Source organism: Oncorhynchus nerka, linkage group LG2 (assembly GCF_034236695.1).
Source record: "Oncorhynchus nerka isolate Pitt River linkage group LG2, Oner_Uvic_2.0, whole genome shotgun sequence".
Taxonomy (NCBI): Eukaryota; Metazoa; Chordata; class Actinopteri; order Salmoniformes; family Salmonidae; genus Oncorhynchus; species Oncorhynchus nerka.
Genome location: NC_088397.1, coordinates 7105317 through 7128094, shown reverse-complemented (window position 1 = coordinate 7128094; position 22778 = coordinate 7105317). Strand labels below are relative to the sequence as shown.

The following is a 22778-nucleotide window of genomic DNA, read 5'->3' as shown; positions in this document are numbered from 1 at the left end:
TCTCTCTCTCTCTCTCTCTCTCTCCCCCTCTGTCTGTCTCTCTGTCTCTCTCTCTCTCTCTCTCTCTCCTCTGTCTGTCTCTCTCTCTCTCTCCCTCTGTCTGTCTGTCTCTCTGTGTCTGTCTCTCTCTTCCTCTGTCTGTCTCTCTCTCCCTCTGTCTGTCTCTCTCTCTCTCTCTCTCTCCCTCTGTCTGTCTCTCTCTCTCTCCCTCTCTCTCCCTCTGTCTGTCTCTCTCTCTCTCTCCCTCTGTCTGTCTGTCTCTCTCTCCCTCTGTCTGTCGCTCTCTCTCCCTCTGTCTCTCTCTCTCCCTCTGTCTCTCGCTCCCTCTGTCTCTCTCTGTCTGGCTCTGTCTCTCTCTCTCTCTCTATCTGTCTGGCTCTGTCTCGCTCGTTCTGTGGGAAGATGGCTGCCGTCTGTCCACCCTCGTTAAAAACAACCAATAAAACAATGACTGGTGTCTGTTGTTCAAATAAAGCCTCATCATCATCATCTTCATCATCATCACCATCGTCCTCTTCATACATCATCGTCATCAAAGGTGTTTTCCCCCCAGTGAAATACAATGTGTGTGTGTGTGTGTGAGTGAGTGAGTGAGTGAGTGAGTGAGTGAGTGAGTGAGTGAGTTTGTATGTGTTGTGGAACCTAAGCTCACAGCAGAATGAGTCACCTCCATTGTTTCCATATGAAGAGGAAAACCAACCAGGTCTTCATACATCAGACATACTGTGAGGCAAAGCTGTTTTTCCCCATGGAAATGCAATGTGTTTTTCCCCCATGGAAATGCAATGTGTTTTTTCCCCATGGAAATGCAATGTGTTCTTTCCCCATGGAAATGCAATGTGTTCTTCCCCATGGAAATGCAATGCGTTTATTCCCCATGGAAATGCAATGTGTTCTTCCCCATGGAAATGCAATGTGTTTTTCCCCATGGAAATGCAATGTGTTTTTTCCCCATGGAAATGCAATGTGTTTTTCCCCCATGGAAATGCAATGTGTTTTTCCCCCATGGAAATGCAATGTGTTTATTCCCCATGGAAATGCAATGTGTTTATTCCCCATGGAAATGCAATGTGTTTTTTCCCCATGTTAATGCAATGTGTTTATTCCCCATGGAAATGCAGTGTTTTTTTCCCCATGGAAATGCAATGTGTTTATTCCCCATAGAAACGCAATGTGTTTTTGTGTTTGTGTTGTAACTTACAGCAGTATGAGTCACCTCTGTCTCAGTCGAAAGAGGTGAACCAACCAAGTGGACAATTACAACCTTTTACTTCCTTTCCACTTCACCCAGAGAACACTGACTCAAGCCCCTCTGTTCTACACACAGCCCCAGTTACACAGACAAGACTTCAAATCCCATTCAGTAAAACCCTAGATTCTCCCTCCTTCCTCTCTCTCTTATAAAGCTCTGGAACTCAATAACATTGAGAGGTGCTGAATCAGAAGCTGATTCACTGCTGAGAGCCCCAGCTGATCCTCCATGTGTGACTCTGACAAGCAGAATGTTCTGGACAATCCACCATTCTAAAGAGAACCCCGGAACAGAGTGCCATCACAATGACATCGGTCAGCCAGTGTCTCTGCACGGACAATGGGTGACAGGAGTGGAGGAGGGGTTAACATGGCGGGAGGCTTTGAAGAGACCTGTGTCCTTAAAGCCTTTGAATGGATGAGTGAAACAGACTAAAGGCTGTCCACCCCTTTCATTAGCTGTGTGTGTAGAAACACCGTGGAGCATGTGAATACACACTGTGACATGTTGATGATAACCTATAGGGGAATGGGCCATAAGGGAAGTCTCTTTGGCAGTATGTGTGTTCTGTAACCTAACTGATCTTCAGTCAGTTTTCACTGATACTACAATTCTGTTTGACCTTGTAGACTGAGGGTAGGTGGGGATGACCTGCAGGGATATAACCAGCCTGACCGCTGAGATCATTATAACCAGCCTGACCACTGTGATCATTATAACCAGCCTGACCACTGTGATCATTATAACCAGCCTGACCGCTGCGATCATTATAACCAGTCTGACCGCTGAGATCATTATAACCAGCCTGACCACTGATCATTATAACCAGCCTGACCACTGTGACCATTATAACCAGCCTGACCACTGATCATTATAACCAGCCTGACCATTATAACCAGCCTGACCACTGTGGCCATTTTAGACCAAGCCTCCGTCAGCAATGAGGTGCTCTGGCTCTGTGGGGGAACTTCCCCGTCGATCCCGTCTCACAAATGTCAGCGAATTGAACAGAAGGTCTTGCCTTTTAGGTCATCCTGAGCTTAGTGGGCACCACAGCAGGGCCTCTCCTCAGCTTAGTGGGCACCACAGCAGGGCCTCTCCTCAGCTTAGTGGGCACCACAGCAGGGCCTCTCCTCAGCTTAGTGGGCACCACAGCAGGGCTCTGGCTCAGCTTAGTGGGCACCCCAGCAGGGCCTCTCCTCAGCTTAGTGGGCACCACAGCAGGGCCTTGCCTCAGCTTATGTGACCTTTAGTGGGCACCACAGCAGGGCCTCCCTCAGCACCACAGCAGGGCCTCTCCTCAGTGGGCACCACAGCAGGGCCTCTCCTCAGCTTAGTGGGCACCACAGCAGGGCCTCTCCTCAGCTTAGTGGGCACCACAGCAGGGCCTCTCCTCAGCTTAGTGGGCACCACAGCAGGGCCTCTCCTCAGCTTAGTGGGCACCACAGCAGGGCCTCTCCTCAGCTTAGTGGGCACCACAGCAGGGCCTCTCCTCAGCTTAGTGGGCACCACAGCAGGGCCTCTCCTCAGCGCCGGTTCAATGTATCGACCTCACTTGACTGTGTTGTTCTATACTTTACACTGACTACGCTCTTATAGACACAGGAAAACAAAACACTCAAAACAGGAACATTGTTTTATTTTAAATGGACCATTTCTTATTTTTCAGATCATAATTACATCATTTCAACCCAGTGAAGGAAAGAAGGAACCCAGATGCTCAGTCAGACTAATGAAACTAGTATCATTTATGAAGAGAGTATATTTACACTGAAAGTATATAAGAATCAGATCCCCACATAACTGATGGACGATGTCCCAAATGGCACCCTATTCCCTATGTGGTGCACTACTTTAGACCCGAGCCCTTGATCAAGGGTAGTGCACTACATAGGGAATAGGGTGCCATTTGGAACATAGAAGTCGATGATGCCTTTCACAAAATCCCAAACGGTTGGTTTTTGCAAATAAAATGAACTACTGATGAGGCATGTGTCTGAGGCAAAAATAAAATGAAAGAATAGACAAAAAAATGTAATTGGAATATAAAGTTAAATAACAGACCAGTTGATTAATACTCAAGCATTTATAATACAAAATAAAACAAAACAAACCCCAGAGAAAATGTGTTCATCCCAAATTGCACCCTATTCCCTACATAGTGCAGACTACTTTTGTAGTGCAGACTAGTGCCATTTGGGACTCTCATCCAACTACACTACCAGCCCAGAACATGGGTTAGAGGAGGAATTCCATCTCACATTATAAGCTTATTACGACCCCAAATCATTCATCAGCATTAGAAAAAAAAGGTATTTACAATCATATTGTCCAACACTATTAATAGTTTGAATGACAACGTAAAATCACCTTAGTGTGCCAACGTGGGGACAGAAACTAACTGTAACCGGGGGGGGTGTTAATAGTCACAACCTTCTAGATTTCCTGTTTCCATTTGTCAGAGGTGAATAAGGGATGTTTCATTGATGTGCAGTAGGTTCTGGACCTCCAACAGGTATTTCCTGCACTCCAGACTACATTATGTATAGATGTGTGTGTACACACACACACACACACACACACACACACACACGGGAAGACTCTGGTGTCTTGCTGCTCTGACAAAAATGCGTCTTCCACACAGTAGACAAGGGTTGTGTTCCAAACGGCTCCCTATTTAGACCAGTGGGCCCTGGTCACTGTACGCAGTCAGGGTGTAACGTAACAATAGTGTCCCTCCAGCCCAGGGAGGGTGAGGGGGAGGGGTGAGGGGGCGTGGCAGAGTAAACAGGAAAATCCATTGGTTTAGTTTTTGGTTAACTACTCAGTCCACTTTCACTACGCTATAGATCTTGGTGACGAACCAGAAACAGGCGAAGAATCCAATCGTTCCTGATGGAGAGAAAGAGACAAGACATTTAATTGACAGAAAGAGAGAAACTATGAAAATCACACTTTCCCAGGGCCATTTGTCAATCCCACATCCTTGCTGTCTAGGAAACTCTCATTGCTACGACAACAGACGCCACACACACACACACACCCATCCGACTGTGTGTGTGTGTGAAAACGAGTAGAGCTGCACCTCAACCTAAACCCTAGAAAGGCAGCATAACAGTCAGGGTGGGAGGATGCCCAGTCCTATTTGGTCCAGTCCATTGAACTGGACTAATGAGGATAACCTCTGCCCTCTGACCTGGTCCATCCTCTTCATGGCAAGCTACAGTATGAAGCCCCGCCCCCCCCCAGCTACCTACCTGTGAATAAGAAGAAGATGAGAGCCATGATCATGGTGTAACCAAAGTAGAGGATGGTGCTAGCCAATCCTGTGATCTGGAGCTTGGAGAAGAAGTAGTGGATGGCATAGACCAGGAAGTAGACGGCCGTGAAACCACTGGTCAGGAAGGAACGCCACTGCCAGTGGTAGTCCTGATGGAGAGAGAGAGAGATATCTGTGTTTATAAAGATAAAGTAATCCTTCTTAGGATAAAGTAATCCTTCTCACCCCCCCCCCCTTAAAAGATTTAGATGCACTATTGTAAAGTGGCTGTTCCACTGGATGTCATAAGGTGAACACACCAATTTGTAAGTCGCTCTGGATAAGAGCGTCTGCTAAATGACTTAAATGTAAAATGTAAGACAAGGCCACTGCCAGTGGTAGTCCTGATGGAGAGAGACAGAGAGATATCTGTGTTTATAAAGATGTTATAAACACAGAGATATCTAAGACAAGACCACTGGTCAGGAAGGAACGCCACTGCCAGTGATAGTCCTGATGGAGAGAGAGAACGTAGCGCTTCCTTAATTAAACTTCCTGTTATTCCTTTCATCCGGTCTCCTCTCCTTCTCAACCGTAGTGGAGAAGGAGGTTCCAAGTCCCTTGTTTGGGACCTTCTCTTTTAAAGAGAGAAGCTGTTAGGAATCAAAGAAAGAGGATTTGAGAAACAGTCCCTTCATCCTCGTCATTAAGGGCACTATTGCCATTGGTCACATGACCCGACCAGGGAATACTCAGATCGTCATAACTCAGCACAGAGGTGGAAGTAGCAGAGTAGGATGGTGTGTGTGTGTGGTGTCTTACCTCAGCACAGAGGAGGATGTAGCAGAGTAGGATGGTGTGTGTGTGTGTGTGGTGTCTTACCTCAGCACAGAGGAGGATGTAGCAGAGTAGGATGGTGTGTGTGTGTGTGTGTGTGTGTGTGTGTGGTGTCTTACCTCAGCACAGAGGAGGATGTAGCAGAGTAGGATGGTGTGTGTGTGTGGTGTCTTACCTCAGCACAGAGGAGGAAGTAGCAGAGTAGGATGGTGTGTGTGTGGTGTCTTACCTCAGCACAGAGGAGGAAGTAGCAGAGTAGGATGGTGTGTGTGTGTGGTGTCTTACCTCAGCACAGAGGTGGAAGTAGCAGAGTAGGATGGTGTGTGTGTGGTGTCTTACCTCAGCACAGAGGTGGAAGTAGCAGAGTAGAATGGTGTGTGTGTGTGTGTGGTGTCTTACCTCAGCACAGAGGTGGAAGTAGCAGAGTAGAATGGTGTGTGTGTGTGTGGTGTCTTACCTCAGCACAGAGGTGGAAGTAGCAGAGTAGGATGGTGTGTGTGTGTGTGTGTGTGTGTGTGGTGTCTTACCTCAGCACAGAGGAAGTAGCAGAGTAGGATGGTGTGTGTGTGTGTGTGTGTGTGTGTGTGTGTGTGTGTGTGTGTGTGTCTTACCTCAGCACAGAGGAAGTAGCAGAGTAGGATGGTGTGTGTGTGTGTGTGGTGTCTTACCTCAGCACAGAGGTGGAAGTAGCAGAGTAGAATGGTGTGTGTGTGTGTGGTGTCTTACCTCAGCACAGAGGTGGAAGTAGCAGAGTAGGATGGTGTGTGTGTGTGTGTGTGTGTGTGTGTGGTGTCTTACCTCAGCACAGAGGAAGTAGCAGAGTAGGATGGTGTGTGTGTGTGTGGTGTCTTACCTCAGCACAGAGGTGGAAGTAGCAGAGTAGGATGGTGTGTGTGTGGTGTCTTACCTCAGCACAGAGGAGGAAGTAGCAGAGTAGGATGGTGTGTGTGTGTGGTGTCTTATCTCAGCACAGAGGAGGAAGTAGCAGAGTATGATGGTGTGTGTGTGGTGTTTTACCTCAGCACAGAGGTGGAAGTAGCAGAGTAGGATGGTGTGTGTGTGTGTGTGTGGTGTCTTACCTCAGCACAGAGGAAGTAGCAGAGTAGGATGGTGTGTGTGTGTGTGTGTGTGTGTGTGTCTTACCTCAGCACAGAGGTGGAAGTAGCAGAGTAGGATGGTGGCCTCAGAGCAGGTGATTACCAGGATGATGAACACCAGAAAGAGGAAACCAAACATGTAGTACATCTGGTGAGACCTGGTGTGAGACACAACCATACATCATAAAGATAACCCACTGCTCTAGCATCTGGTGAGACACAACCATACATCATAAAGATAACCCACTGCTCTAGCATCTGGTGAGACACAACCATACATCATAAAACTAACCCACTGCTCTAGCATCTGGTGAGACACAACCATACATCATAAAGATAACCCACTGCTCTAGCATCTGGTGAGACACAACCATACATCATAAAGATAACCCACTGCTCTAGCATCTGGTGAGACACAACCATACATCATAAAGATAACCCACTGCTCTAGCATCTGGTGAGACACAACCATACATCATAAAGATAACCCACTGCTCTAGCATCTGGTGAGACACAACCATACATCATAAAGATAACCCACTGCTCTAGCATCTGGTGAGACACAACCATACATCATAAAGATAACCCACTGCTCTAGCATCTGGTGAGACACAACCATACATCATAAAGATAACCCACTGCTCTAGCATCTGGTGAGACACAACCATACATCATAAAGATAACCCACTGCTCTAGCATCTGGTGAGACACAACCACACATCATAAAGATAACCCACTGCTCTAGCATCTGGTGAGACACAACCATACATCATAAAGATTATCCACTGCTCTAGCATCTGGTGAGACACAACCATACATCATAAAGATAACCCACTGCTCTAGCATCTGGTGAGACACAACCATACATCATAAAGATAACCCACTGCTCTAGCATCTGGTGAGACACAACCATACATCATAAAGATAACCCACTGCTCTAGCATCTGGTGAGACACAACCATACATCATAAAGATAACCCACTGCTCTAGCATCTGGTGAGACACAACCATACATCATAAAGAAAACCCTTTAAAACATGCTGTCCTCTGCTTCACTCCAACCACTACTACAGAGCCGTAGTCAGTTATTCACTCAACCCCGTTCACACTTCTCCAAACCTCACCCGTTCACCTTTAACCTCACTGACTGGTTCTGCCTTTGTGACAAGCTGCTCGTGTAGCAGTCCCAAAACAGAGCAGCAGCGTCTGCAGGGTAGCTGAACTGAGACACTCACCAGATGCTGTTGAGGATGAAGAAGAGCTGGATGAAGATACAGCCGAACGGGAGGATCCCCCCCATGACGATCCCTGGGAGAGATCTGGTGTAGAACGACTGCTCCGGGATCTGACGAGGGATCTGATTGGTCCGCACAGGGTGCTCAATCCCCTGAAATGCACCAATCACACGACAGAAGGGAGGAGTATGAAAGGCATGATATGCACACAGACTTGTGTGTGTGTGTGACAGAGTGTATGTTTGAATGTATTCACATATTGACGTGTGTTTGTACTCACGGTCTTCTTGAAGCCGAAGTAGGCCCCTATGAAGGTGAGGGGGACAGAGATGCAGAACCACAGAGCCAAGATGGCCACAAGGGTGCCAAAGGGCATGGCTGCAGAGGAGCCCTCTCCCCACAGGATCAGATTCATCACAAAGAAATCAGCAAACACAACCCTGAACACGGAGACAGACGTCAACTATCAACCCTGAACACAGACGTCAACTATCAACCCTGAACACAGACGTCAACTATCAACCCTGAACACACAGACAGAAGTCAACTAACAACCCTGAACACACAGACAGAAGTCAACTAACAACCCTGAACACAGAGACAGACCAACAGAAATCAACCCTGAACACAGAGACAGACGTCAACTATCAACCCTGAACACAGAGACAGACGTCAACTATCAACCCTGAACACAGAGACAGACGTCAACTAACAACCCTGAACACAGAGACAGACGTCAACTAACAACCCTGAACACAGAGACAGACGTCAACTAACAACCCTGACCGTAACCACAAACTAACGTCTATCTCCTCAACCAATGTAAAGTCAGACTCACCCAGGACACAGGAAGCAGGTCAGCAGGACGTTAGTCTTCCATTTCTCCCCACCAAAGGCTGTGACATCACAGAGAGAGAGAGAGAGCAGACGTGAAGAGAAACAGTCAGCAACTCTTGGAAGACAAACAGACGTTTCTTGGAAATTCAAACTTCTTTCTTTACATCCAAGGTGTTGAGGCATATAGCCTTTAGCAGGGAGGCAGGATTCAGGCCATAGAGCATGTGTTGCTAGGGAGGGTTGGGTTGGGGGGGGACCCCTACTGCTACAGACCTCTACAGAACACTGAACCAGTAATTGACACAGAGACTATCGCGCCCCCAGCTGACACTGATTGGGCTTAACGAGCTACCCTCCAGCACAGTTGGGTCGTGACTGGTCGACTTTCCAGGGTCAAGTTGGGGTCGTGACCCTTTCCCCCTCGGCCCAAATGTTCACTTACACTTGTAGAAGCGGGCAGCCACGTAGCCGGCTGGTGTGCCCAGTAGGACCCAGAGCACCACGGCACACGTCATCAGGGCACCGCGGTTCGCCGGGGACAGGAAGCCCAGGCAGGCAAAGACTGGACAAGGGGAACACAATGGATATGGATCAGAAAATAAAAACACACCGTTGGTTTTGACTGTGTGCTATTATTGTTGGTCCTTTTCTGCTACTGATACATTAAATAACTAAGATGACTGTCAGTGACTACATTAAATAACTGTCAGTGACTACATTAAATAACTAAGATGACTGTCAGTGACTTAAATAAATAATAAGATGACATGTCAACTATTAAATAACTGACTAAGATGACTGTCAGTGACTACATTAAATAACTGTCAGTGACTACATTAAATAACCAAGATGACTGTCAGTGACTACATTAAATAACTGTCAGTGACTACATTAAATAACTAAGATGACTGTCAGTGACTACATTAAATAACCAAGATGACTGTCAGTGACTACATTAAATAACCAAGATGACTGTCAGTGACTACATTAAATAACTGTCAGTGACTACATTAAATAACCAAGATGACTGTCAGTGACTACATTAAATAACTGTCAGTGACTACATTAAATAACTAAGATGACTGTCAGTGACTACATTAAATAATTAAGATGACTGTCAGTGACTACATTAAATAATTAAGATGACTGTCAGTGACTACATTAAATAACCAAGATGACTGTCAGTGACTACATTAAATAACTGTCAGTGACTACATTAAATAACTAAGATGACTGTCAGTGACTACATTAAATAACCAAGATGACTGTCAGTGACTACATTAAATAACCAAGATGACTGTCAGTGACTACATTAAATAACCAAGATGACTGTCAGTGACTACATTAAATAACTGTCAGTGACTACATTAAATAACCAAGATGACTGTCAGTGACTACATTAAATAACTAAGATGACTGTCAGTGACTACATTAAATAACTAAGATGACTGTCAGTGACTACATTAAATAACCAGATGACTGTCAGTGACTACATTAAATAACTGTCAGTGACTACATTAAATAACCAAGATGACTGTCAGTGACTACATTAAATAACCAAGATGACTGTCAGTGACTACATTAAATAACCAAGATGACTGTCAGTGACTACATTAAATAACCAAGATGACTGTCAGTGACTACATTAAATAACCAAGATGACTGTCAGTGACTGCATTAAATAACCAAGATGACTGTCAGTGACTACATTAAATAACTAAGATGACTGTCAGTGACTACATTAAATAACCAGATGACTGTCAGTGACTACATTAAATAACAGTCAGTGACTACATTAAATAACCAAGATGACTGTCAGTGACTACATTAAATAAGTTAAACACTAGTCCTCATCTCAGAGTAGAAGTAACTAAGTACTAACTACTTCCTCTATACTATATGCTACCTTGCTAATTTGTTTTTGGGTAATGACAAATAAATGGTCTGGACAAGTGTAGAAGGTTTGTTTTGCATTCCGGTAGACAGAAACACAGAGCTGTAGATTGTAGAACTCACAGAGAGTGACGAACATCATGATGAAGATCTGAGTTCCTGATCCCAGAAAGACAGAGAGGAGCATGCCTTTCCTGGGAGGCCGGAAGACGTCTCCATGGACCAGCTTCCAGCCAAACTCCTCCTGGGCATCTTCCTGACACGACCAGCAGAGAGGGAGGAGGGGAAGACCTTCACTTAGTTTCACTTTCAACTGGATTTATCCTATATAACATCTTCATCGCCACATCTCTCACTATAAAAATACCATCACAAAACAGCAAGAATGTTCAGGCCAAATGAGGAGAGGACAGGGAGGGTGTGAGGGGGGGAACCCAGCAGGATATAACAGGGGGGAGAAGATGAGGGAGTGGGGTCTCTCCTGTCAATTAGCGGTGATAGACTTCAGCGGGTTGGAACACGAGCAGGCTGGTCGCCGCGGTGACTCTACCTGTCAGTCTGATCGCTAGGGGGAGGGGCTGAAGGGAGTCTGATCGCTAGGGGGAGGGGCTGAGGGGACAGAGCTGCTGAAATAATGACTGATCTCAGAGACAGATAGAGACTACAATACTGGTAGGGGAGGGGGTCGGGGGTGAGAGGTGCTGGTGGGGGGTAATATAGATACATGTCACCCCTAGTGACCCCCACAAGCCTTCCTAGAGAACATCTGCTGTCAGTTTTCCTGGAGATGGAGAGATGAGAGATGGTAGATGGAGAGTACACAAGGTCACACACCGAGGTCATAACCAAAGCCTCCACCAGCTGGCTGGAGCCAATCAGAGCTTGGAGCCAGTTGTTGGGGTTCTGTGTGTCTGTACCAGACCAGTAGACCAGAACACCGCCCTGTCACTCCTCATCAGGGACATGTCTGTGTGTTTGTGTCTGTACCAGACCAGTAGACCAGACCACTACCCTGTCACTCCTCATCAGGGACATGTCTGTGTGTTTGTGTCTGTACCAGACCACTACCCTGTCACTCCTCATCAGGGACATGTCTGTGTGTTTGTGTCTGTACCGAACCAGTAGACCAGACCACTACCCTCTCACTCCTCATCAGGGACATGTCTGTGTGTTTGTGTCTGTACCGAACCAGTAGACCAGACCACTACCCTCTCACTCCTCATCAGGGACATGTCTGTGTGTTTGTGTGCACTAGATAACCCTTGCCAGTGTCACACAGACACAGCCCTCATATGTGACACATCCCACAAACCAACATGGCGGACTGGGACCTGAAGGGAAACCAACATGGCGGACTGGGACTGTGGGACCTGAAGGGAAACCAACATGGCGGATTGGGACTGTGGGACCTGAAGGGAAACCAACATGGCGGATTGGGACTGTGGGACCTGAAGGGAAACGAACATGGCGGACTGCGACCTGAAGGGAAACCAACATGGCGGACTGCGACCTGAAGGGAAACCAACATGGCGGATTGGGACCTGAAGGGAAACCAACATGGCGGACTGGGACCTGAAGGGAAACCAACATGGCGGACTGGGACCTGAAGGGAAACCAACATGGCGGACTGGGACCTGAAGGGAAACCAACATGGCGGACTGGGACCTGAAAGGAAACCAACATGGCGGACTGGGACCGTGGGACCTGAAGGAAAACCAACATGGTGGACTGGGACCGTGGGACCTGAAGGGAAACCAACATGGTGGACTGGGACCTGAAGGGAAACCAACATGGTGGACTGGGACCTGAAGGGAAACCAACATGGTGGACTGGGACCTGAAGGGAAACCAATCAGCTGGATTACTGTGGAGGATTTACCAGACTCACCACAGAGTCCATCTGGTTGTATCTGGCAATGTCCTTATGTAGAGTCCTCAGCATGATCATAGCCACCATACCAGACAGGAAGAGAACGATCACCAGAGAGTTCATGATGCTGGGGGACAAGACAATACACACACAGTTACAGACAGAAGGGGGGTGTGTATGTGTGTGTGTGTGTGTGTGAGAGAGAGAGACTCACCTGAACCACTGAATGTTGGTGTGGGGCATGGACTCCAGAATGTAGTCCCAACGTGACGCCCATCTGATGTGCGTGTCCTCCTAGATACAACACCTGCATTTATATTACACACACTGACCAGAGCACATGACTAACCTCTCCTGAGACCTGACCACTCGCATTAGCTCCCCAAGCATATGTCTAGGCTTTAGCTCAGTGGGCTAGTCGGCGTTAGAGCACGTAGGAAACCAGAGACTGAACCTAGTCAGTCACACAGACAGAGGCATTTCAAATGGTCGTGGGGTTTAGAAACATACCACAAACTGGACAGAGTAGGTATAGCCGATCTTCAGCTCTCCACTGAACTTGTTGTTCAGGTACATGGGCCCTCCTGCACAGTCGGGGGCCTCCACTTTGGTGTGTTTATAGCTTTGGAGGAGAGGAGGAAGAGAGGAGAGGAAGAGGGGAGGAAGAAGAGGAGAGAGGAGGAAGAGAGGAGGAAGAAGAGGAGAGAGGAGGAAGAGAGGAGGAAGAGGGGAGAGGAAGAAGAGGAGAGAGGAGGAAGAAGAGGAGAGAGGAGGAAGAAGAGGAGAGAGGAGGAAGAAGAGGAGGAAGAGGGGAGAGGAAGAAGAGGAAAAGGAGGAGAGAATAAATCACAATAAATAAATACTTGATGTCAATTAAAGAGAGATATCATTACTTTGAGTAGAAACACACATTATCTAAGAATGAACATTTCATGGAGACTAGAGAAATAAATAATTAATTGTTAAGAACTAGAAAACCCTAAGGGGTGAATTCTAACTTCACATCAATGAATGACTAAGTGACAGTGACGATTGTCCCCTAAGTGAGCGACCGTTTGACCTCCTACCTCTTGGGCTCCATCTTGGCAGCGACCAGTCGAGCCCCAGCAGCCTCGTTCTCCACCACATGATAGTGGATGGTGATGTCAACATGGTTGAAGACGTAGAATGTGTCTTTGTCCTTAAAGTCAGACTGGAACGAGGAAACGCTTAAGTTATGCGCTTTATAAACGTGTTATAAGCAAATATACGCCTTTATAATGTCTTATAATGTGTTATGTCTATCTAGCAAAACGTTTAACTGACAAAAAAAAAAAATGGCCCTACTCAGAGGCCTAACCTCCACACACAGGATATGAATGGACTCACGTTGACAACACAAGCGTCTTTGGGTCGCCCCGCCTCAGTGACGTAGCAGCCAATGGGAAACCCTGGGTTACAGAACTTCTGTCCGTCCTCCACGTCATAACACCAGGTCACCGGCATGTTGTCCACTATCCTACAGGAGACACACAGGGATACAGCATGTTGTCCACTATCCTACAGGAGACAGACAGGGATACAGCATGTTGTCCACTATCCTACAGGAGACACACAGGGATACAGCATGTTGTCCACTACCCTACAGGAGACAGACAGGGATACAGCATGTTGTCCACTATCCTACAGGAGACAGACAGGGATACAGCATGTTGTCCACTATCCTACAGGAGACAGACACAGGGACACAGCATGTTGTCCACTATCCTACAGGAGACAGACAGGGATACAGCATGTTGTCCACTATCCTACAGGAGATACACAGGGATACAGCATGTTGTCCACTATCCTACAGGAGACAGACAGGGATACAGCATGTTGTCCACTATCCTACAGGAGACAGACAGGGATACAGCATGTTGTCCACTACCCTACAGGAGACAGACAGGGAGACAGCATGTTGTCCACTATCCTACAGGAGACAGACACAGAGATACAGCATGTTGTCCACTATACAGGAGAGGTACAGGAGACAGACACAGGGTTAAGGACAATGTGCGGTTGAGACTGTGGTCCAATCCCAAATCGACCCCTAAACACGTGTGGAGATCTGATTGGATTTGAGAGGTGTAAGCTATATGGTAATAACTCCACCCTGTCCTCTGATAGGCTAGGAGGAAGTTTCACCATACATCTGATACCAGCGCTTGGCAACAAGAGTCGTTTTTGGGGCACCAAAGTTAGTATTTGTTTTGTTGGATTTTAGATTTGGGTCAAAAAAAGACCAGCAAAATCACCAGGAATTCAGCCCAAATGTATTTTTATATAAATATTTAATCGTATCAATGTGACCATGGTATAAAAAAATTATTTTCAAATGCAATCTCTTTTTGGGCTTAGTTATGGTCAATTTGCAGTGCACAAATGATTATCATGATGATGTTCTGACCCACCCTCCCATCCGCTCTGACAACATTCAGTCAGAGGTTTAATCTAGTCGCCTACCCCTGGTCAATGCCAATCACATCCTCTCAGATCTCCACAACTGCCTAATGTTCAGGGATCTACTTGGGATTGGGTCAGTGGTGTCTATGGGGTCAGAGGACAATACAAGCCAAGCTCGACACCTATTGGCCACATGAGTCAGTGCAGGTGTCTGAAGTCTGGGTTGAATCCCAGCTTGTGAACTCTAGACTTCCTGTATGGGAAATGTGTGTTTACATCTCAATTCAGAGGAAAATTAGATATGTGTCTGTTGCACAAAACAGAGAATGGATCTCTAAGCAGTATGACTATTTAACCAGCGGTGCTGGTAGTTAGCAGTATGACTATCTAACCAGTGGTGCTGGTAGTGAGCAGTATGAATATCTTACCAGTGGTGCTGATAGTGAGCAGTATGAATTAACCAGCGGTGCTGGTAGTTAGCAGTATGACTATCTAACCAGTGGTGCTGGTAGTGAGCAGTATGAATATCTTACCAGTGGTGCTGATAGTGAGCAGTATGAATATCTAACCAGTGGTGCTGGTAGTGAGCAGTATGAATATCTAACCAGTGGTGCTGGTAGTGAGCAGTATGAATATCTAACCAGCGGTGCTGGTAGTGAGCAGTATGAATATCTTACCAGTGGTGCTGGTATATCTTACCAGTGGTGCTGGTAGTGAGCAGTATGAATATCTAACCAGTGGTGCTGGTAGTGAGCAGTATGAATATCTTGGTGCTGGTACCAGTGGTGCTGGTAGTGAGCAGTATGAATATCTTACCAGTGGTGCTGGTAGTTAGCAGTATGAATATCTTACCAGTGGTGCTGGTAGTGAGCAGTATGAATATCTTACCAGTGGTGCTGGTAGTGAGCAGTATGAATATCTTACCAGTGGTGCTGGTAGTGAGCAGTATGAATATCTTACCAGTGGTGCTGGTAGTGAGCAGTATGAATATCTTACCAGTGGTGCTGGTAGTTAGCAGTATGAATATCTTAATATCCAGTGGTGCTGGTAGTTAGCAGTATGAATATGGTGCTGGTAGTTAGCAGTATGAATATCTTACCAGTGGTGCTGGTAGTGAGCAGTATGAATATCTTACCAGTGGTGCTGGTAGTGAGCAGTGAATATCTTGAATATCTTACCAGTGGTGCTGGTAGTGAGCAGTATGAATATCTTACCAGTGGTGCTGGTAGTTAGCAGTATGAATATCTTACCAGTGGTGCTGGTAGTGAGCAGTATGAATATCTAACCAGTATGAATATCTTACCAGTGGTGCTGGTAGTGAGCAGTATGAATATCCAACCAGTGGTGCTGGTAGTGAGCAGTATGAATATCTAACCAGTGGTGCTGGTAGTGAGCAGTATGAATATCTAACCAGTGGTGCTGGTAGTGAGCAGTATGAATATCTTACCAGTGGTGCTGGTAGTGAGCAGTATGAATATCTAACCAGTGGTGCTGGTAGTGAGCAGTATGAATATCTAACCAGTGGTACTGGTAGTGAGCAGTATGAATATCTAACCAGTGGTGCTGGTAGTGAGCAGTATGAATATCTTACCAGTGGTGCTGGTGGTTAGCAGTATGAATATCTTACCAGTGGTGCTGGTAGTTAGCAGTATGAATATCTTACCAGTGGTGCTGGTAGTGAGCAGTATGAATATCTTACCAGTGGTGCTGGTAGTTAGCAGTATGAATATCTAACCAGTGGTGCTGGTAGTGAGCAGTATGAATATCTAACCAGTGGTGCTGGTAGTGAGCAGTATGAATATCTAACCAGTGGTGCTGGTAGTGAGCAGTATGAATATCTTACCAGTGGTGCTGATAGTGAGCAGTATGAATATCTTACCAGTGGTGCTGGTAGTGAGCAGTATGAATATCTTACCAGTGTGCTGGTGGTGCTGGTAGTGAGCAGTATGAATATCTTACCAGTGGTATCTGGTAGTGGTGCTGGTAGTGAGTATGAATATCTTACCAGTGGTGCTGGTAGTGAGCAGTATGAATATCTTACCAGTGGTGCTGGTAGTTAGCAGTATGAATATCTTACCAGTGGTGCTGGTAGTTAGCAGTATGACTATCTTACCAGTGGTGCTGGTATTTAGCAGTATGAATATCTTACCAGTGGTGCTGGTAGTTAGCAGTATGAATATCTTACCAGTGGTGCTGGTAGTTAGCAGTATGAATATCTTACCAGTGGTGCTGGTAGTGAGCAGTATGAATATCTTACCAGTGGTGCTGGTAGTGAGCAGTATGAATATCTTACCAGTGGTGCTGGTAGTGAGCAGTATGAATATCTTACCAGTGGTGCTGGTAGTGAGCAGTATGAATATCTAACCAGTGGTGCTGGTAGTGAGCAGTATGAATATCTAACCAGTGGTGCTGGTAGTGAGCAGTATGAATATCTAACCAGTGGTGCTGGTAGTGAGCAGTATGAATATCTAACCAGTGGTGCTGGTAGTGAGCAGTATGAATATCTAACCAGTGGTGCTGGTAGTGAGTGAGTGTGGTGCTGGTAGTGAGCAGTATGAATATCTAACCAGTGGTGCTGGTAGTGAGCAGTATGAATATCTTACCAGTGGTGCTGGTGGTTAGCAGTATGAATATCTTACCAATGGTGCTGGTGGTTAGCAGTATGAATATCTTACCAGTGGTGCTGGTAGTGAGCAGTATGAATATCTTACCAGTGGTGCTGGTAGTGAGCAGTATGAATATCTTACCAGTGGTGCTGGTAGTGAGCAGTATGAATATCTAACCAGTGGTGCTGGTAGTGAGCAGTATGAATATCTTACCAGTGGTGCTGGTAGTGAGCAGTATGAATATCTTACCATTGGTGCTGGTAGTGAGCAGTATGAATATCTTACCAGTGGTGCTGGTAGTGAGCAGTATGAATATCTTACCAGTGGTGCTGGTAGTGAGCAGTATGAATATCTTACCAGTGGTGCTGGTAGTTAGCAGTATGAATATCTTACCAGTGGTGCTGGTAGTGAGCAGTATGAATATCTTACCAGTGGTGCTGGTAGTGAGCAGTATGAATATCTTACCAGTGGTGCTGGTAGTTGAGCAACATGCCTTTCTTCAGAAAGTCCAGGTGGGCTTTGTCCTCTGGCTTGTTGGTGTTGTAGGATTTAGTGCAAACCGGCTTACAATCCACCTTCTTCTTGAACTCAAACTTCAACACACAGACATACAATGATTTACTCAACTTCCTGCTGAGAGTTAGACCAGTAGAATACACAGGGTGACATCTCTCATTTTGCTGTGAATCAGCAGTTTTTCTCTTGTTATGTCAGTCAGTGATGGTCAGCCAATTAGCCCATGTCAACTAACATATTTCAGATTGCTACATTTGTTATCCAGTAAGCTATCTAAACGTGTTATCCGGGGTTGGTATAGATGTGGCTCCGCAGACACGCGAGCAACTGCGACCCCCTCATGATGAGTTCAGGTTTTTTGTGGCCCCCACCCCCATCAGAGTTGCCCTCCCTGATTTAGCATGTAGTTACAGGTTGTGCACACCAGAGTGAAGGGGGAGTCGGTCATTCGGAGTGAGGTATGAAGGTGCAGAACATTGTAATGAGATTAGAAATGTAATACCAACAGGATATTAAAGTGTGTGTGTGTGTGTGTACATCACCCACCTTGTAGGGAGAGGGCTCAATTCTCTCGCCAAACAAAACCTGACCCAAATTCTCAGACGGGCGCTTCTCGGAGTCGATAGCGCAGAAATCAAACCTGAAGAATACGAGGAGAGAAAAGGGGAGTTGACAAACGTTCTGTTCCCACAACACCAAGCCAGCCCATAACAAGATGAACATGCCCTGAGAGTTCCCACAACACCAAGCCAGCCCATAACAAGATGAACATGCCCTGAGAGTTCCCCACAACACCAAGCCAGCCCATAACAAGATGAACATGCCCTGAGAGTTCCCACAACACCAAGCCAGCCCATAACAAGATGAACATGCCCTGAGAGTTCCCCACAACACCAAGCCAGCCCATAACAAGATGAACATGCCCTGAGAGTTCCCACAACACCAAGCCAGCCCATAACAAGATGAACATGCCCTGAGAGTTCCCCACAACACCAAGCCAGCCCATAACAAGATGAACATGCCCTGAGAGTTCCCCACAACACCAAGCCAGCCCATTACAAGATGAACATGCCCTGAGAGTTCCCCACAACACCAAGCCAGCCCATAACAAGATGAACATGCCCTGAGAGTTCCCACAACACCAAGCCAGCCCATTACAAGATGAACATGCCCTGAGAGTTCCTACAACAACAAGACAGAAATGTTAACGCAACAAATCATTTCTACTTCAGTTCACAAACTGTAGCATAAAGTCTTCCTTCATTTCAACAACAACCTCTGCTCTCAGTCACACAGCAAGCTAACATAAAGAAGGCCAGATTTCAACAACAACCTCTCCTCTCTGTCACACAGCAAGCTAACATAAAGAAGGCCACATTTCAACAACAACCTCTCCTCTCTCAGTCACACAGCAAGCTAACATAAAGAAGGCCACATTTCAACAACAACCTCTCCTCTCAGTCACACAGCAAGCTAACATAAAGAAGGCCACATTTCAACAACAACCTCTCCTCTCAGTCACACAGCAAGCTAACATAAAGAAGGCCACATTTCAACAACAACCTCTCCTCTCAGTCACACAGCAAGCTAAAATAAAGAAGGCCACATTTCAACAACAACCTCTTTCAACAACAACCTCTCCTCTCTGTCACACAGCAAGCTAAATAAAGAAGGCCACATTTCAACAACAACCTCTCCTCTCAGTCACACAGCAAGCTAACATAAAGAAGGCCACATTTCAACAACAACCTCTCCTCTCAGTCACACAGCAAGCTAACATAAAGAAGGCCACATTTCAACAACAACCTCTCCTCTCAGTCACACAGCAAGCTAACATAAAGAAGGCCACATTTCAACAACAACCTCTCCTCTCAGTCACACAGCAAGCTAACATAAAGAAGGCCACATTTCAACAACAACCTCTCCTCTCAGTCACACAGCAAGCTAACATAAAGAAGGCCACATTTCAACAACAACCTCTCCTCTCAGTCACACAGCAAGCAACATAAAGAAGCAAGTCACACAGCAAGCTAACATAAAGAAGGCTAACATAAAGAAGGCCACATTTCAACAACAACCTCTCCTCTCAGTCACACAGCAAGCTAACATAAAGAAGGCCACATTTCAACAACAACAGTCACACAGCAAGCTAACATAAAGAAGGCCACATTTCAACAACAACCTCTCCTCTCAGTCACACAGCAAGCTAACATAAAGAAGGCCACATTTCAACAACAACCTCTCCTCTCAGTCACACAGCAAGCTAACATAAAGAAGGCCACATTTCAACAACAACCTCTCCTCTCTCGCCACACAGCAAGCTCTAAAGAAGGCAACACAGCAAGCTAACATAAAGAAGGCCACATTTCAACAACAACCTCTCCTCTCTCGCCACACAGCAAGCTAACATAAAGAAGGCCACATTTCTCACGCACACTTAACACTGCAACGTCACTTCAATTACAGTCCCCTGACCCTCTCCACGACCCTTCGGTGGAAAAGGGACATTAGTGTCCTCTAACGACGTGACAGAACAGCTCCTGTGGCTGAGCATGTTGAGGCCTCTAGTATCACATTTAACTCAGGTAAATAATAAATAAAGTAATTCAGATGTCACATAATAACCCTAAGTAGCTATTGTTATCAAAGTATCCCATCTTTGATTTAATGCCATTGGAGTTTTCAGATCCAGAGTAAGGACTGAAACTGGTTTTAAGTGGCCTGTTTCGTTGACTTAAGCCAATATCTATATCTTCTATTGACTATTTCTCTAAACCATGATTCAGCTAATCTTAAACATTAGGCATCCATTTTGTTGAAGCAGAAATACTGTAATAGAACAGTGCTGGACTTGGTCTGAAATAGGTGCCAGTACTGTTTGTATTTAGGTGCAGGAGCTCCATCATACTTTTGAGCTAATATTCTATAAGAGGTGCCGGAACTCAGCCCCAGTGAGTTCCTGTCCAAGTCAAGCACTGCAATAGAGTATTATTAACATTGTCTACGGACTTCAGAATTCCAATCACAGTTGGATATCGCTGGTGCTGCTATAGTGACAGAGCGGGAGAAAGAGACAGGTGAGAAAGAGTAGGAGAGGATGGTGAGTGACAGAGAGGAGAAAGAGTCAGAGCGGGAGAAAGAGACAGGTGAGAAAGAGTAGGAGAGGATGGTGAGTGACAGAGAGGAGAAAGAGACAGGTGAGAAAGAGTAGGAGAGGATGGTGAGTGACAGAGAGGAGAAAGAGTCAGAGAGGATGGTGACAGAGAGATGCTCTAGTTTATCAGACAGTATTAGTGTGCCTAGTCCTACCTGGCTGACTTCATGTTCCTAACAAATGTCACCCTATTCCTTACACAGTGCACTACTTTTGGCCATGGCCCATAGGTCGCTGGTCAAAAGTAGTGCAGTGTATAGGGAGTCATTTGGAACGCAACCTATATCTTCCCCGTACACTAAGTCTGCATCTACACAATAAGAACACTGTCCAAAAGCACCGAACCCATAGCCTTCAGCAGCAAGACTGAGAATTGTAGAAGAACAATAAGAAGTTGTTGTTCCTGATGTACTTACGCAGTGTATTCATAGGGTAAGACAGACTCCACAGAATCCAGTCTGTTCACAAATATCTCGATGGTCGACTGAAAAACAATCAAACGCACAGTTATTTTCTCAAAATGGTAGATGACAAGGATCGGCAACAACATCTAGAATACAGCACACATTACAGCTGGTTTTTTTTTCTTCTCAAAGGCACAATTAGGCGAACGACTAGAGATCTGAAATGGGAGGGAGGAGGGCTACATAACTTTACAGGATTTCTTTATGTCCTGTTCCGCAGTGGAATTGATTCTTATCAGTTCTTATTCAGGCCCTTCCTCAAAGAACAACTGTCATGCAGTTGACAGCTCTCTTTTAAATTAGGATAATACGGAATTTGGGACATAATTAAACATTTTAATGACAAGTAACTTCTGATCAAAAGTATGGATGAACTAATTAGCTATCTACAACACAAGTTAAGCAGTTGTCTCACAAGTAGTAGCCCAACTAGCTCGTAGGGGGTGCTAATTAGCTAGCTAGCAATATGCATTACAGATAGCTTACTTTGACGGGTTGGCCAACAACACTGGTTCTAACTAACTACATTTAGATTCTAACGTTACCTAGTGATTCATCATTATGACAGCTATCCAGCTTCAAATGGTAACCAAGACAGCAAGCTGTTCTGATCCCTTCCAAGGAGTTTCAGAATGCTAACATTAGCAGCTAGTTAACTGGTAGCTAGCTTTACTTGCCAGCTGATAATTAGAAGATAGCATGAAACCGTCAGCGCATTTTTTGTTGTTGTTGATCTAACTACCTTACAGTCCGGTACTTCATTCTCTTTCCCAGCTTGTCCTGGTTCACAAAAACTAACAGGGGCCAGACCCGGTAGATAGAAACTTGTAGCGCTGTGTAGCAGAAGGAAGATCACCAAAACAGAGCCTCTCGCTCTGTGCAGGGAGCACATTTTCCTCTTCTCTCGACGAACCTAGTTAGCTAAACGTTTCTTGGCGTAACGCTAATATCTGTCTACACAGGGGGTGACAGGCTAGCTGGCATTTGAATTCACCAGATAGGACAGTTGACATAAGGTAGCTAACGTTAACTAGCTGGGATCTGTCTGCCTTCGTAGCTACATAACCCAGATACTTTTCCTGCAGCGGGCAGACACGTCATCTGCGTCTACATGGACGTGTTCTTCAGTGGAGGATGATGGGACTCTGGAGGTAAAGTTGGCTGTGCTGTTGTTGAAAGAATAGCACTTTGTGTTAAATAGAAGACATTTCCCGACAAAAAAAATTATAGAATAAAAACGGGTTTATTGTCATGATTTCTAATTCTGCTGAGAATCAAACAGCAACATTCAGAGCACCTTACAATTTCGGCTCTGGCAGAAAGTGCCTATTCCAA

General features: G+C 45.8%; 1 protein-coding gene across 2 annotated transcripts; it reads right to left on the bottom strand.

Moving 5' to 3' along the window:
- Nucleotides 1-2870: 2870 nt before the first annotated feature.
- Nucleotides 2871-22567, bottom strand: tm9sf2 (transmembrane 9 superfamily member 2). 2 transcript variants are annotated; one of them, XM_065022610.1, is made up of 17 exons: nt 22186-22565; nt 21396-21463; nt 18372-18465; nt 17775-17902; nt 13648-13777; nt 13347-13471; nt 12790-12901; nt 12494-12573; nt 12298-12406; nt 10534-10666; nt 8960-9079; nt 8519-8576; nt 7961-8120; nt 7681-7832; nt 6492-6603; nt 4510-4681; nt 2871-4144 (listed from the first exon to the last, which is right to left on the bottom strand). In XM_065022610.1, exons 1-17 carry the CDS (start codon nt 22333-22335, stop codon nt 4077-4079), a joined length of 1971 nt encoding a protein of 656 aa, XP_064878682.1. In that variant the 5' UTR covers nt 22336-22565; the 3' UTR covers nt 2871-4076. The 2 variants fall into 2 exon arrangements, with proteins under 2 accessions (XP_064878682.1, XP_064878685.1); XM_065022613.1 differs by lacking the exons at nt 2871-4144; nt 4510-4681 and adding an exon at nt 4772-4915 and having other exon boundaries at nt 22186-22567.
- Between the last annotated feature and the right edge of the window lie 211 nt (nt 22568-22778).

Coding starts and splice junctions, on each gene's coding strand:
- tm9sf2 (XM_065022610.1), bottom strand. CDS start 22,335: ATGTGCTCCCTGCACAGAGCGAGAGGCTCTGTTTTGGTGATCTTCCTT. Junction 9,080..10,533: donor CATGATGTTCGTCACTCTCT/GTGAGTTCTACA, acceptor CCCCTTGTCCAG/TCTTTGCCTGCCTGGGCTTC. Junction 4,145..4,509: donor CATCTTCTTCTTATTCACAG/GTAGGTAGCTGG, acceptor TCTCTCCATCAG/GAACGATTGGATTCTTCGCC.